At 47.7% G+C, this 13,315-nt stretch overlaps 1 protein-coding gene across 3 annotated transcripts in view; it reads left to right on the top strand.

Moving 5' to 3' along the window:
- mcama (melanoma cell adhesion molecule a) overlaps positions 1-7,794 on the top strand; it is a 30,071-nt gene extending 22,277 nt beyond the window's left edge. For 2 of the 3 annotated variants that reach the window (XM_088279237.1, XM_088279235.1), the window contains 14 exons: positions 240-468; positions 564-634; positions 715-802; positions 1,193-1,372; positions 1,993-2,120; positions 2,900-3,050; positions 3,248-3,363; positions 3,626-3,767; positions 3,852-3,982; positions 4,090-4,231; positions 4,999-5,034; positions 6,013-6,142; positions 6,224-6,347; positions 6,931-7,794. In XM_088279237.1, coding sequence (XP_088135363.1) covers positions 240-468; positions 564-634; positions 715-802; positions 1,193-1,372; positions 1,993-2,120; positions 2,900-3,050; positions 3,248-3,363; positions 3,626-3,767; positions 3,852-3,982; positions 4,090-4,231; positions 4,999-5,034; positions 6,013-6,142; positions 6,224-6,347; positions 6,931-6,933 — 1,671 coding nt within the window. In that variant the 3' untranslated portion in view covers positions 6,934-7,794. The remainder of the gene's footprint in view (positions 1-239; positions 469-563; positions 635-714; positions 803-1,192; positions 1,373-1,992; positions 2,121-2,899; positions 3,051-3,247; positions 3,364-3,625; positions 3,768-3,851; positions 3,983-4,089; positions 4,232-4,998; positions 5,035-6,012; positions 6,143-6,223; positions 6,348-6,930) is intronic. The other variant, XM_088279236.1, reaches the window with a different exon arrangement.
- Positions 7,795-13,315: the final 5,521 nt, after the last annotated feature.

Here is a 13,315-nt window from a genome sequence, read left to right as displayed (position 1 = left end):
TATTCTCCGCGGTTTCCACTTTGCTGCAGTGCTCAGTTTTCTTTTCTTGGACAAAGTGTGTCACCTTCCAGCTGTGCCGTGAACACATTGGGGGCTTATTTTGACCGATGTGTTCAATTCGCCATGACTTTTCCAGGCTGTTGCGCTTCTGGACGAATGGGCAAAAATGTACATCGTATGCGGACGCATGTCCTTATTGTTAGCGTGCGCGTCATGACGTGTCTCACCATCGTCCGCAGAAAGACCAAGTCAGCAGCTCACGGATTCGCATCTACTACGGCGACGATAACAACAAGATCGTGGACGAGGGCACGGAGTACACCGGTCGCATCAACGTGACTTTAGACCGGCACGGAACTCAGCTCGCCATCCAGGAAGTGCAGCTGTCCGACGAGCGGGAGTTCATCTGCCAGGTGAACGGTCTGTCCGCCGGCACCACGGAGAGCAAGACTCACCTCAGGGTGTTTGGTGAGCAAGCGCCGTGACGAGTTGCTAAGCAATAAGTTTGGAATAGCTGATATTTGTTGGGCGCTCGCTCAAAGAACGAAACGCATTTGTTCCAGCTCCTCCGGAGGCTCCCGTCATCAATGGTGTCCAAGAAGGAATATCTGTGACCAATGAGATGCCGTCTAAGGTGAGTCCACCCGACATGAACCCACCAAGTTGACATCGCTCGCCGGCTTGATTCTAACTTTATTCGACCTCTGCCGTCAGGTGGCCACGTGTGAGGCCCGCAACGGTTTTCCCAAATCCAACATCACCTGGTACAGGAACAACATGCCTCTGGTGTCTTCGGCGGGACGTAAGTGATGAAGCCAACGCTGCTACATCCCTGATGTCTGCAGTTTGGAATTTGTCTTGGGTCGGAACTGTCTTAATATTCGAGGTACTCGGGAGAGCTCGTAGCGGAGCAATGTGTCCCATGGCACAAGTAAGATCGCTCGGTTACCGCTTTTGCATTTGGTGGGTGTCTATGCTGTGAAATAAAAAGTCAGCAAAACTTTTAAAAGAGCTAATATCGGCTGATTGAATTTGTCAGCGGATTAATTAACCCGCCAGGCCTAAATCCCGTGCACCACCACTCAGTTTCAGTTCTTGATTTAAACCACGTCTGTACGACTGTTAGCATTCGACATAAGTCTGTCCAGTTCGCCTCTTTCTTGAATTTTAACTTGTGACTGTGCTCGCACAGGCGTGAACGTGTGGACCGGCGACACGGTGGAGTCCAACGGCTTGTACTCGGTGCGCAGCACGCTGGAGTACCAGGTGCTCAAGGAGGACAAGGATGCAAACTTTTCTTGTGAGGTTAGCTTCTTTGTCCCTGGCGCCATCAGGACCGTCGAGTCCAGCAGGGTCGGCGTCACCGTTCACTGTAAGTCAACACACATGCTGTGGAAGTATTGGAATGATCACACTGGACTGAAGACCGTTTTTTAAAAAAAAAATGTTATCTTAACCAACTGAAATTTGAGTTCCGGGCAAGGTTCATAAATGCCGCCGCTCGAGTCAAGTAAAAAAAGTTCCATATGGGTAAAAGAGCCCAGAAAATTGCCATTAATTTAATGTACTGGCAATTTTAAGGAAAATTCTTATATGAGGACATGCACCGTATCATTATCATGATATGAAAGGATCCTTTTCTGAATATCCATTTTAGTTTTGTCCATTTTTGATGTCCTTAATTCCTAAAAGTCTTTCATTCTGTTTTTACTTGTAAAGCATCGAGTATAACTTCTCCTTTATTTGGACAAAAATAGCCCGTCATCCAAAGTGCCATTCCGCCAGTTTTACGCTGTCAGGTTTTTGCCAAGTTTTGTGTCGAACATTCGTTTTGTGTCGGCCCATTGTTTTTGGAAGAGTGACACAATGGCGGTCGGAGCCAAACACAGCCTGTGCTGTCAGCCTCATGGAAATGATTTTGTTAATGGGACTTTACAAGCATGCTGAGTCAGACTCTTTAACTTGACTGTGTGTGTGTGTGTGTGCGCGCAGACCCACCCAGCATGGTGGAGCTTTGGCGGGAGTCGCCAGAGGGATTGATCAAGGAGGGGGATACTGTGGAGCTGCGTTGCCAGGGCGACGGCATCCCCACGCCGACCTTCGTCTTCAGCAGGGCGCGAGTAAGAATGAAGGCCCTTCTCTCCGTCGAAAAAGTCCCCCGAGATGGGGGTGACATGCGGGAGGCGCGCCGGGAATGTTTTTGATATGCAGAGCCGGCCGCACCCCCACGTCGACGTGAACATGCAAAGGTCTGCGAAGGCCTCGTCGGATTTGACCCTGCACATCCAGTCTGGGCTGGAAAGACGCTGACAGGGATCGGAGCTGGAGCTGGTTCCCATGTCAAACACAAAACCGTTGTGTTTGCTCTGCCAATTCGGTCACCGTGACTTGCAGTGTGAAACTGTGAGAAACAGGAAGAACATTATTGAGCTTTGCACATTCGATACAGTGGAGCCTTACAAGTCAATTGGGGTCGGCAAATTCCTAAAGCTTAGTGCATTGGAGTGTCAAACAGGTCCAGATGACTGAAAAATCCTTCCTTTTTGTGAAAGAGCTTCATTTTGAGCGTGACACTTCTAAACAGTATTTTTTGGCCATTACAGTACTTTGATCATTGCAGCGTTTGTATTTCTTTCCCCTCTGTACCATGGACAGGCATTAGGAGTGTTTCCTTACACTTGGATATGTTGTGGGATGGAAGTGTGTATAGACATGGGGGTCTGTGTGTATACGTATATTCTGTGTCTAGTTGCATGCTTTTTATGAATGTCTGCTGCTCATGTTATACATGCACGGCTACATGTGTGATCGATATCTTTGCTGCTGTAACACTGCAAATTTCCCCATTGTGGGACTATTAAAGGAGATCTTTATCTTCATCTCTAAATGTTTGCGGCAGGAGCCCGGCGCGGACGAGGACCTGGACAGCCGTGGCAACGTGCTGATGCTGCAGGCTGTGTCACGCAGAGACCGCGCCCTCTACCGCTGTCGACCGCGGGACGGCACCTCCGACAACAACATTAAAGGAGAGTTGGAGCTCAAAGTGCAATGTGAGGAAACGGCACACACACACACACACACACGCGCGTGCGGGCCAGTGTCCAGGTCATGTGACTAAATGAACATAACGTGTACTCAGAACGCATCAGCATTAATCACACAGACCACATCCCATGGACACGTTTAAGACTGTCCTCATTCTCCCTGACATTGTGTCCTTCTGCCATGTTGTGCGTGCTCTGCTCAGTTCTGGACCCCGCTGTGGTGGTCCCCAGAGAATCTGAGGCCATGTTAAAAGGGGAAGATTTGACCGCATCGTGCAACGCTCTGTCTTCCCTCAAAACATCGACGGTCTGGTACAAGGTTTGTAGGTCTACATCATTCGATTACCGTATTTCAAAGTAGTGCCTCGGGACTTGTATTCAACTATCAACTAGATGAGTCGATACACCTTTAGGTAAAGTGGATTTGAAAACGTTCACGCTGGGGGACTGACCTCACTTGATTTGGCAACTTATTCCATTTGTGTGCAGCATAACAGCCAAATGCCACTTCGCCATTTTGCTTTGAACTCGAGGCTCGACTATTTGACCCAAGTTTGCTAACTTAGTGTGTGTGTGTGCAGGACAACAAGATGGTAGGTGTAGGGAACACGCTACACCTGCAGGACGCCACCTATGAAACGGCGGGAGAGTACGTGTGCAAGGTGACCGTTCCCGCCCTGCCCACCCTGCACACCAGTGGCTCCGTCCACATCGTCGTCCACGGTCAGTCATGCCAAGCGCGCCTCTGAAAGAGTCACCTCGCACCAACTGTGCCACCTCGTTGTGCGTATACGTGTGTGTCCGCAGGTGGACCTCAGCTGGTGGGCGATGAGCAGGAGGTGCATCTGGAAGAGGCAGTTGGCAGGATGGTCAACCTGAGCTGCGAGGCACGCGGCCACCCCGCGCCCAGCATCACTTGGATCTTCGACGGTAGCCAGGTGACTCAGCGCCGCTTGCGAGAGCGGCAGATGTGCGACGACTACAATGAGAGTCATTTTGCCGTCCCACCTCGCTCGCACGCTCACGTGTGTTTTCTTCTCCACAGAGCTGGCGCGAGGTGTTCAGCAAGTCCGGCGACCACACGACCCACAGCGTGGTCTCCGTCGCCGTCAATTCGGACATTAGCGCCATGTGCAACACCTCCAACGACCTTGGCGTTGACGTCAGAGCTTTCACCATCAAAGCCAGTAAGCAAGAGCTCACCCTGCATCACCAACGACTGATACACAAAGCATGCTCTAATGTGAACCTTACTTTCCACGCTACATTTTTTTGGTACGTGTCACTCCAAAATATGCTAGTTAATAAAATCATATCGTAATAAGATGATGTGATAGAATGTCAGGAAAATAATCGCATCATCGGGTATTGTCTATATGGTGTGCGTTAAGCCTGTGTCGATTCAGATTAAAAGCAGCAGGTTTGTCATGGTGGTCATGGGAATCTCTTATTTGGTCATTTTTTCCCCTGCTTATTCAAAGCCAATGCTGTGAGCTAATGCACAGTTTCCAAATCAAGGGTGACAAAAGTCATTCTTTAAATGAGTTTTATACTCGACGGGTGTACAGGAACTCGAGAGACGCAACTGTTTTGTATACTGACAAATTCAAAGTCAATTCTCTATCAATGTTCTCCTTCAAAAACAGTTGAATCTCTCAGTTGATTTGTACATTTTATAATTACCGATACATGCCACTAGATGGCGGCAACGCAATTCTTGTGTTGAAATTAAACGCCTCAAACTCACCTCAACATAATTCCTTGCTACCGAGATGCCACAAAATGGTGGCAAAGCACGAACCTTTGTTCAAATATTCAAATTTGTTCATTTCTCTTCGACATAGTTCCTTGGCACCAATGTAATACTTTTACTGCTTTGGCCTGAGCGCAAACACAGGTGTCGGTGAAACATAAGCCGTGTGTGTAAAAAGCGTGTTGTTCTACTTGTTCACAGTCCCCCTGGTCACCTCCAGCGCTCCTTTCTCTCCCGGTAAGATGGTTGTCCCGCCCGCCCGCTCGCTCGCTCGCTCATATCATCGCCGCCTCACCAAACGCTGTCTGTCCTCCTCCGCCTCCTCCTCCTCGTTTGACAGCGAAAGGCTTTGAGGACCTCCTCCATGCCTTATTGATGATCTCTCTTTCTGGGACTCTCGCTGGCTTCGCTAGCCGAGCCTTTCGGATGGCCCGTGGGCAGATTAAATATTCTCTTTTTGCGTAGACGGAACATCACAGCCTTTTGAATGACTGAGTGAAAATTCTCACTAATTACGGTATCTTACGAAGCAGCATGCCCTCGACTCGCACGTTTGGTAGCAGACGAAATAAACGAAAAGAAATTCTATTTCCACCTATTGTAGTTTTTCCTAATTGATTTTATTTGCTATGAAAAAAAACTTGAAGTCCGAATACTAATCGAAGAGAAACTAAGAGAATAGATTCAGATCATGAAATCAAATTGATTAGGCCTGTTGGATTATGCAGTGGCCAGCAAATAAGTTTTTGATGCAGAAATAAACAGCACTACCTCTTTGGCTTTTAGTCCATCTATTACTATTCATAAATTCAGTGAGCATACGCATTGCTGATGTGGATCATTTTATTCAGGAAAAATAAAGTATTCTGAGTTTGAAAATGCACCCGCATCACCGCAAATTTAAATACATGTGCTGCACTTTGGTCCAAACACCATGTCTGTTCTGTTTGTTTTACTGCCCAATTTTTGCTTCTGTGTCAAAACTAAGGATGGGCATAGTAATCAACCAAAGATTATTAAAGATGTTTAACAAGTGTAGTAAAAAGGAGAATAAAATACGATAGGGAAGAAAAAAAACGTCAATTGATGAAATAAAGTCAAATGTCCATCCCTAGTTAAAATATATTTTTATTGTCATGAAATGGTATTTGTTATTTTTTAATTATTATAATTATTTTTTCCATAACAATGTTGTTGTTATGTGTGTTTGTGTAGCCGAGGGCAGCGGCGTGATCATCGTGGTCATCATCTTGTGTCTGCTGCTGCTGGCCATCTTGGGCAGCGTGCTCTACTTCCTCCACAAAAAGGGCAAGATCCCGTGCGGGCGCTCGGGCAAGCAGGAAATGTGAGTGGCCGCCATCTTAGATTAGCGTGGCCCGGCCTTCACCAGCGCTCACCTAAAATCTTCCTCCCTGCCCACCGGCAGCTCCAAAGAGAAGACCGCCAAAGATGACATCGTGGTGGAGATGAAGAACAACGCCAACGCAAAGAGTGAGGACACGCTGCTTCTCAAGGCTGTCAATGGAGACAAAAATGGCACAAATGAACAGGTAACTTTTTTGTTTTGATCATTTTAGGAGATTTCAACAAATAAGTTATGCCATATAATTTAGGGGAATACAGTTGTTGTATTTATGTGGATAATTATTGCATTCAAGATGTCGGAATAGTCCCCCCAAAATTATAAAACCACAAAATTACAAAATAATTTATTGTAATGTTACCAGAATAAAGTTGTCACCACAACAGTGTATGCGATGAATTTGATGCCTTGATTATAATTTCAAAACAATACATTCATAATACGGTATTACAAAAAAAGTAAAATACCCAAATAAAATTATGATCATACAAACTTTTTGTCATTTTAGAAGAATAAAGGTGGAATGTTCCAATAACAAAGTCAAAAATTATCCCAAAAATAAGTTATAATGTTGCCTAAATAAAGTTGCAACTTGATGAGGATAAATGAATTAGAACCTGAACAGTAAAAAAAAAAAAACACTAATGATTTTGCGAACAAAAGTCATAATGTCAAAAGAATATATTCTTTTTTTTTAAGAAAATAAACTTGCAATACATCAAGAGTCGTGAGAATAAGGTCTATTGACGTCACTGTGTGCTTTCCTCCAGTGAAATTTGTGCAAGAATCAGCAGTGGATGAGCTGATCTGAGACCTGCAGGGACTCCCATCACACATTCCCACTATTTTACACTTCCAGTATTTCTACACACATGCACACACGCACACGCACACACACACTGTCTTTTGTGGCTGTTTTTCATTTTGTAAAAGTTCATCCGTCGTTCTGTTTGCAGTTTGCTTCATCATTGCTTTGCCATCAAAGTGTACATATTATATATATATATTTTGTTATTTAAGCTCTTCACACACGCAAATACACTCACACACCCGATACAAACTGCTGTCAAGCCCGTTTCTCCTTTCCCCCCTAGTACTGTTTGTAAATATGCCAGCGGACTGTTGCCGGGCGGATTTCAAAGAGGTTAGCGATCTGCTTTGCCTGGTTTTGTTTGTTTTGGAGATTTCTGTGGAATACACTGAATACGTTTATATGAATTTTATTTGTGTTGTGTTCCACCAGTTTTGTGTGTTTAAAATTGTTCACAAATGTGCTTACATTTACGCGTTCCGAAGCGTGAGTGGCGACAATTACGGTATTTTTGAAGAAAAGATTTCAGTTTGATGCAGGCACACTGGCACCCCCGCCGGGCTTGTTTTGTGAATATCATGTAGTGTTTTTTTTTCTTTTTTATTTGTTTGTGATTTTTTTTTGTGAGCAGTTTTCTTTCCACTTTCAAACTCTGCTGTGTTCTGGAAAACTGCACTCCAGGGAATACATTATTCATGTTTAGTTTTTTTTTTTCCCTCCCCCCAAAAAGTGTGTAAATTAATTACTGTAATATTTGGTCTGTTGATGCTTGTGTTTTTTTTAAATAATGGTTTTGCAAGAAAATGTCAAATAAAAAGTTTTTTTCAATAAGTTTGTACTTTTTAAATTGTCCTGACTACCATTTAACATGACTTATATATATATATATATATGTATATATATATATATATAATGTTGACTTTTTATATTCACTGTTTTTGGACGGTTTTTAAAAATTACTATTTTTCCCCAAATATATTTCAATGAGCGTCACGGTCCGGGCCGGTTAAATTCATTTTTAACATGTCAGTGCACGCATTTCCGAGCTGATCCTGAACGCCTCATTCACGAGCGGTAAACCGCAGGTGTTTTGCGGTTCATTACGCGAGGACGCTGGTTGGCGTAGCTGATCTAATGTTCATCAAAAAAGTCAAGTAAGTTGAGTCAAACTCTTACATGTTGATAATGTGAACAATTTAAGACAAATGAATTGATAAAGTCAAGTGGAAACGATTGAAGTTTGTTGGTGATACAGTCCCTAAAAAAACTAAAACAAAAAAAAACACTAGCTTAGTGCTAATGTCTATGGAAAAGACCACACATAAAACGGTATTTAAAACATAATACTTAATGTGAATAATAAAAATGACGATACAACAATAACGCAAAAGTTTAGAAGTGTGTAAAATAAGTTTAAAGGTCCAAATATTATCTAAAACACGGTGTATTGGGCACTTAATAATGGTTTTATTATGTCGATTCACGACATTATTTCCCAAAGGCGAAGAAAAAAAGTAAAATGAGAGCAACTTGGAAGTAAACCAACGGATCGTGTTAACTGTAAATAGTGAGGCACATAATTAGCAGCAGCCTAGTTGTTTATTATTCGTAGTAACAACGTGGAGTTCTTGGCTAATGACCCCCCCTAACATTCTTTTCTGACTTCATTATTCCTGCTTTCAATTTTATTGGCTCGCTATATTGGTTTTCATACTTTGCAGTTGTAGCAGCTTCTGTAAAACTCACATCACAACCAAGGGAGATGACACTGAAAACTTTGGTGTGGGTGAATTTTTTTTTTAAATAAAAGACAGCTGTTTTTTTGGTGTCTGGAGATGCCCCCGAATCGCAGATAAATACCACGGATAAAAAAAAAGATGCTTGACAATACTTGTCTGCGACTTTTCACCACCTCACTATTGGCCAGGTATCTGCTGCCCTCTTGTGGCAATACACTGAAGACGACTGTTTCGGTTTATGACGGTCTTAACATACGACGCTCCACTTTGATTTGTGTTTCTTCGCACGACTCAATTATTATTTTAGCGCTGGTTTTTGAGGCTACGCGTCATTTAAAAAAAAAATCAATTCATTAAAAAGACTTCCATATTAATGAAGTATATATTGTGGCGGACATTAGGACCATGCCTCTCACCCAGCAGGCATCCCGTTTGGGGGCGTATTCATGTTAATGTTTGTTGGCGCGAATTTGTGATTGTGTGTTATTCTGTTGTTGGCAGTCTTGGAATAAAGACGTGTTCACAGTCAGTCGTGTGTGCTCATTTCAACTGCCACATTGGTGACCCTGACGCTGAGTATGTTTCAAGTCGTAGATGAAGAGGTGTCTTCCTCGGCCATGCCGCCCCAACTCCCTCATCTTGCAGCCGTCACCGCTACCGTGAGGCTACCGGAGTTCTGGCAGAGCGATCCGGCTTCGTGGTTCCAGCATGTGGAAGCGCTTTTCCACCTTCGTGGAATCACCTCCGATGACCCGAAGTACTACATGGTCGTGGCGTCCCTCGACCAACTGACTACACGTCGTGTTATGCAGCTATTGCGAGCACCTCCACATGGCGGGAAATACGACGCGCTCAAACAGCTTCTGCTGAGGAGGTTCTGTTTGTCGGACTCAGAGAGGGCAGATAGGCTCCTTTCCCTGCCCGGTTTGGGCGATGGCACGGCAGTGGATCTCATGGACAATATGCTGTCGCTCTTGGGTTCGGATGAGGGCGGTTTTATTTTCCCGCACATTTTCCTGCGACAGCTACCATCTCCGGTGCGCGCAGTGTTGGCTAACTCCGCTTGTCTGGCGACCGGCGATCATCGAGGTTTGGCTGAGGAAGCGGATCGAGTTCTGCTGGCTACGAGACGGTTCGCCGTGCAAAGTGTGGCGGCCGATTCCACCCTTGGGACGACACCAGACGTGGATCCGTCAACGGTGGCCGCGGTGGTCGTTCGAAAGCGTCGTGGGAAGGTTCTCTGCTTCTTCCATCAGCGGTTTGGCGCCAGGGCTCGGCGTTGTGTTCCCCCCTGCACCTACGAAGCTCCGGGAAACTCCAACGCCGGCGTTCAGTAGTGGCTGTGGGCGCCGGCAAAGAGAGCGAGCTGCTTTTCCTTACAGACTCGTCCTCTGGACGACGTTTCCTGGTGGACTGCGGGTCGCAAGTCAGCCTGCTTACACCCTCCGCCGTGGACAAGGCGGGCGGCGTTTGCGGACCACCCCTGTGTGCGGCTAACGGCTCGCCCATCATCAGCTTTGGTTCCAGGTCGGTGACTCTGTGCTTCCATGGACGTGATTTCCAGTGGAACTTTCTTGTTGCCGCAATCACGGTTCCCATTATCGGCGCGGATTTTCTGTGTGCACATGGACTGCTCGTTGATGTCGCAAACCGCCGTTTGATTGACGCTGTTTCTTTTGCTACTTTTCCGTGTGAGGCTGGGGGACTCGGGCCATTAACGCATGCGAATTATTTGGCATCGGGTGACATTTATCAGCGCCTGCTGACAGACTTTCCCTCCCTAACGACTCCAGCCTTTTCCACCGCATGCACTAAACACGGGGTGGAGCATTTCATACCCACGGTCGGCCCGCCTGTTTTTGCTCGCGCGCGTCGCCTTGACGCGGCCAAATTGGCGATAGCAAAAGGGGAGTTTGCTACAATGGAGCGTTTGGGGATTGTGAGGCGTTCTAACAGTCCGTGGGCCTCGCCTTTACACATGGTGCCTAAAAGGGATGGTTCCTGGCGGCCTTGTGGTGATTTTCGTCGCCTTAACAATGTGACTACGCATGACCGTTACCCCATTCCACACATTCAAGACTTTTCCACCCGTTTGGCGGGCACCACCATTTTTTCAAAAGTGGACTTGGTCCGTGGTTACCACCAGGTGCCTGTGCAGGCGGAAGATGTGCCCAAAACCGCGGTGATAACCCCGTTCGGTCTTTTTGAATTCTTGCGCATGCCTTTTGGACTGAAGGGGGCAGCACAGACTTTTCAAAGATTGATGGACTCTGTGTTGCGCAACCTCGACTTTGTGTTTGTTTATCTTGACGATATTCTGGTGGCCAGTCCTTCACCAGAGGAACATCTGTCGCACTTAACAGAGGTTTTCAAGCGTCTTGATTCGCATGGTCTGATCGTTAACCCAGCGAAATGTCAATTTGGTCTGGCTGAGATTGATTTCTTAGGCCACCGGATTTCAGCACAGGGCGCGGTCCCCTTGCCCGCCAAGGTGAAGGCAGTGGTGGATTTCCCCCGCCCGGCCTCAATTAAGGCGCTGCAGGAGTTTTTGGGCATGGTTAATTTTTATAACCGGTTTCTCCCGCGTGCGGCCCACCTCCTGCATCCTCTTTACAATGCCTTGAAAAATAAGAAAGCTAATGATACTGTCGAGTGGTCTGCACCGCGGGAACAGGCTTTTCGACAAACTAAGGACGCCCTGGCGAGTGCGACTCTCCTGGTCCACCCGATTGCGACTGCGCAAGTTGCCTTAACTACAGATGCTTCTGATATAGCTGTTGGGGCAGTGGTTGAGCAGCTCGTGGCAAATGTGTGGCAGCCTCTTGCGTTTTTCAGTCGTAAGCTGCGGGATAACGAACGCAAGTATAGTGTTTTCGACCGAGAGTTGTTGGCTTTGTACCTTGCGACGCGCCACTTTCGCTTCCTTCTTGAAGGACGCCGTTTCACGGCTTATGTAGATCATAAGCCACTTACGTTTGCGATGTCAAAGGTTACTGAACCATGGTCGGCCCGTCAGCAGCGGCACTTGGCGGCCGTTTCAGAGTTTACGACGGACGTTCGGCACGTGGCCGGTAAGTGTAACCCTGTAGCTGATTGTTTATCGCGCGCGATCGTGTGTCCAGTCCAGCTCGGGGTTGATTTTTCGGAAATGGCTGCCGACCAGTCCGTTGATCCTGACATCCGCAACCTCAAGGCAGTGAGTACGGCTCTTAAGCTTGAGGAGGTGGTGTTGCGGGGCGGTGGCACTGCTCTCCTCTGCGATGTGTCCACGGGCCGCCCTCGTCCTGTAGTTCCGTTGGAATGGCGTCGCCGGATTTTTGATTCGATCCACTCCCTGTCACACCCTGGCGTCCGTGCATCGGTCAAGCTGGTGGGGGCAAAGTTTGTCTGGCCCGGGCTTCGTAAGGACGTCAGGATGTGGGCAGCGGCCTGTGTAGCATGTCAGCGTGCCAAAGTCCACCGACACACCAGGTCGAGCCTTGAACCTTTTCCGATTCCGGCCAGGAGGTTCGACCATGTGCATGTGGACTTGGTAGGTCCCCTTCCCCCTTCGCAAGGTTTTACTCACCTACTCACTATGGTGGACCGGACGACTAGGTGGCCAGAGGCGGTTCCTCTGTCCTCCACGACCTCGGTGGATATAGCCCGTGCGTTTCTGTCGTCCTGGGTCGCGCGTTTTGGCACGCCGTCCGATATCACCTCGGACAGGGGCCCCCAGTTTGTATCTGAGCTCTGGTCAGCCTTGGCAGTATCGTTGGGTGTGCGCGTGCACCGCACTACTGCCTACCATCCGCAGGCTAACGGTTTGTGCGAACGTTTTCACCGGTCACTTAAAGCTGCGCTGCGAGCTGCGTTATCGGACGGTAACTGGGTCGACCGTCTGCCATGGATTTTGCTCGGCTTACGTTCAGCGCCGAAGGAGGATCTTAACGCCGCTCCTGCTGAGTTGGTGCTCGGTCAGCCGCTTCGCGTACCTGGTGAATTTCTGCCAGACGGTTTGGACGCTCCGCCCTTTTCCTTTTTGTCGGGGGGGCCCCTGAGCCCTGCACCGGTTCACCACTGTGTTCCCAAGGTATTCGTGCCGTCCGCGCTTATGTCAGCCCGTTTTGTTTTTGTGCGCCACGATGCCCACCGCTCGCCCTTGCAGCCACCGTATGACGGCCCGTTTAGGGTGCTGGAGCGCGGCGATAAGAGTTTTGTGCTTGATATGGGTGGGCGAAGGGAGTGCGTCTCGGTAGATAGGCTAAAACCAGCTCATTTGGTTGCAGGCGATGTGCTGTTGCCGGCCCACGTCCCTCGCCGCGGTCGCCCTCCAAAGTCCACGCCCTCACTTCCGCGCGACGACGTTGTGTGTCGTGCTCCCGCTCCTGTCTCGCCTGACCCCCCTGCCCACCGGGTTTCAACTGCACCACTAAAGGATGGCCTGCGTAGTCGTTGTGGCAGGCCGGTGAAGCCCCCTGTGAGGTTTTTGTTCTGAGCGACCTTCTGGGTGTTCGGGGGGGGGCTGTGTGGCGGACATTAGGACCATGCCTCTCACCCAGCAGGCATCCCGTTTGGGGGCGTATTCATGTTAATGTTTGTTGGCGCGAATTTGTGATTGTGTGT

The sequence above is a fragment of the Idiotropiscis lumnitzeri genome, chromosome 17 (assembly GCF_059441095.1).
Source record: "Idiotropiscis lumnitzeri isolate Australia: NSW breed Sydney's pygmy pipehorse chromosome 17, RoL_Ilum_1.0, whole genome shotgun sequence".
Taxonomy (NCBI): Eukaryota; Metazoa; Chordata; class Actinopteri; order Syngnathiformes; family Syngnathidae; genus Idiotropiscis; species Idiotropiscis lumnitzeri.
The sequence above is the reverse complement of the archived record's forward strand: the minus strand, read 5'-3'. Positions and strand labels throughout refer to the sequence as shown.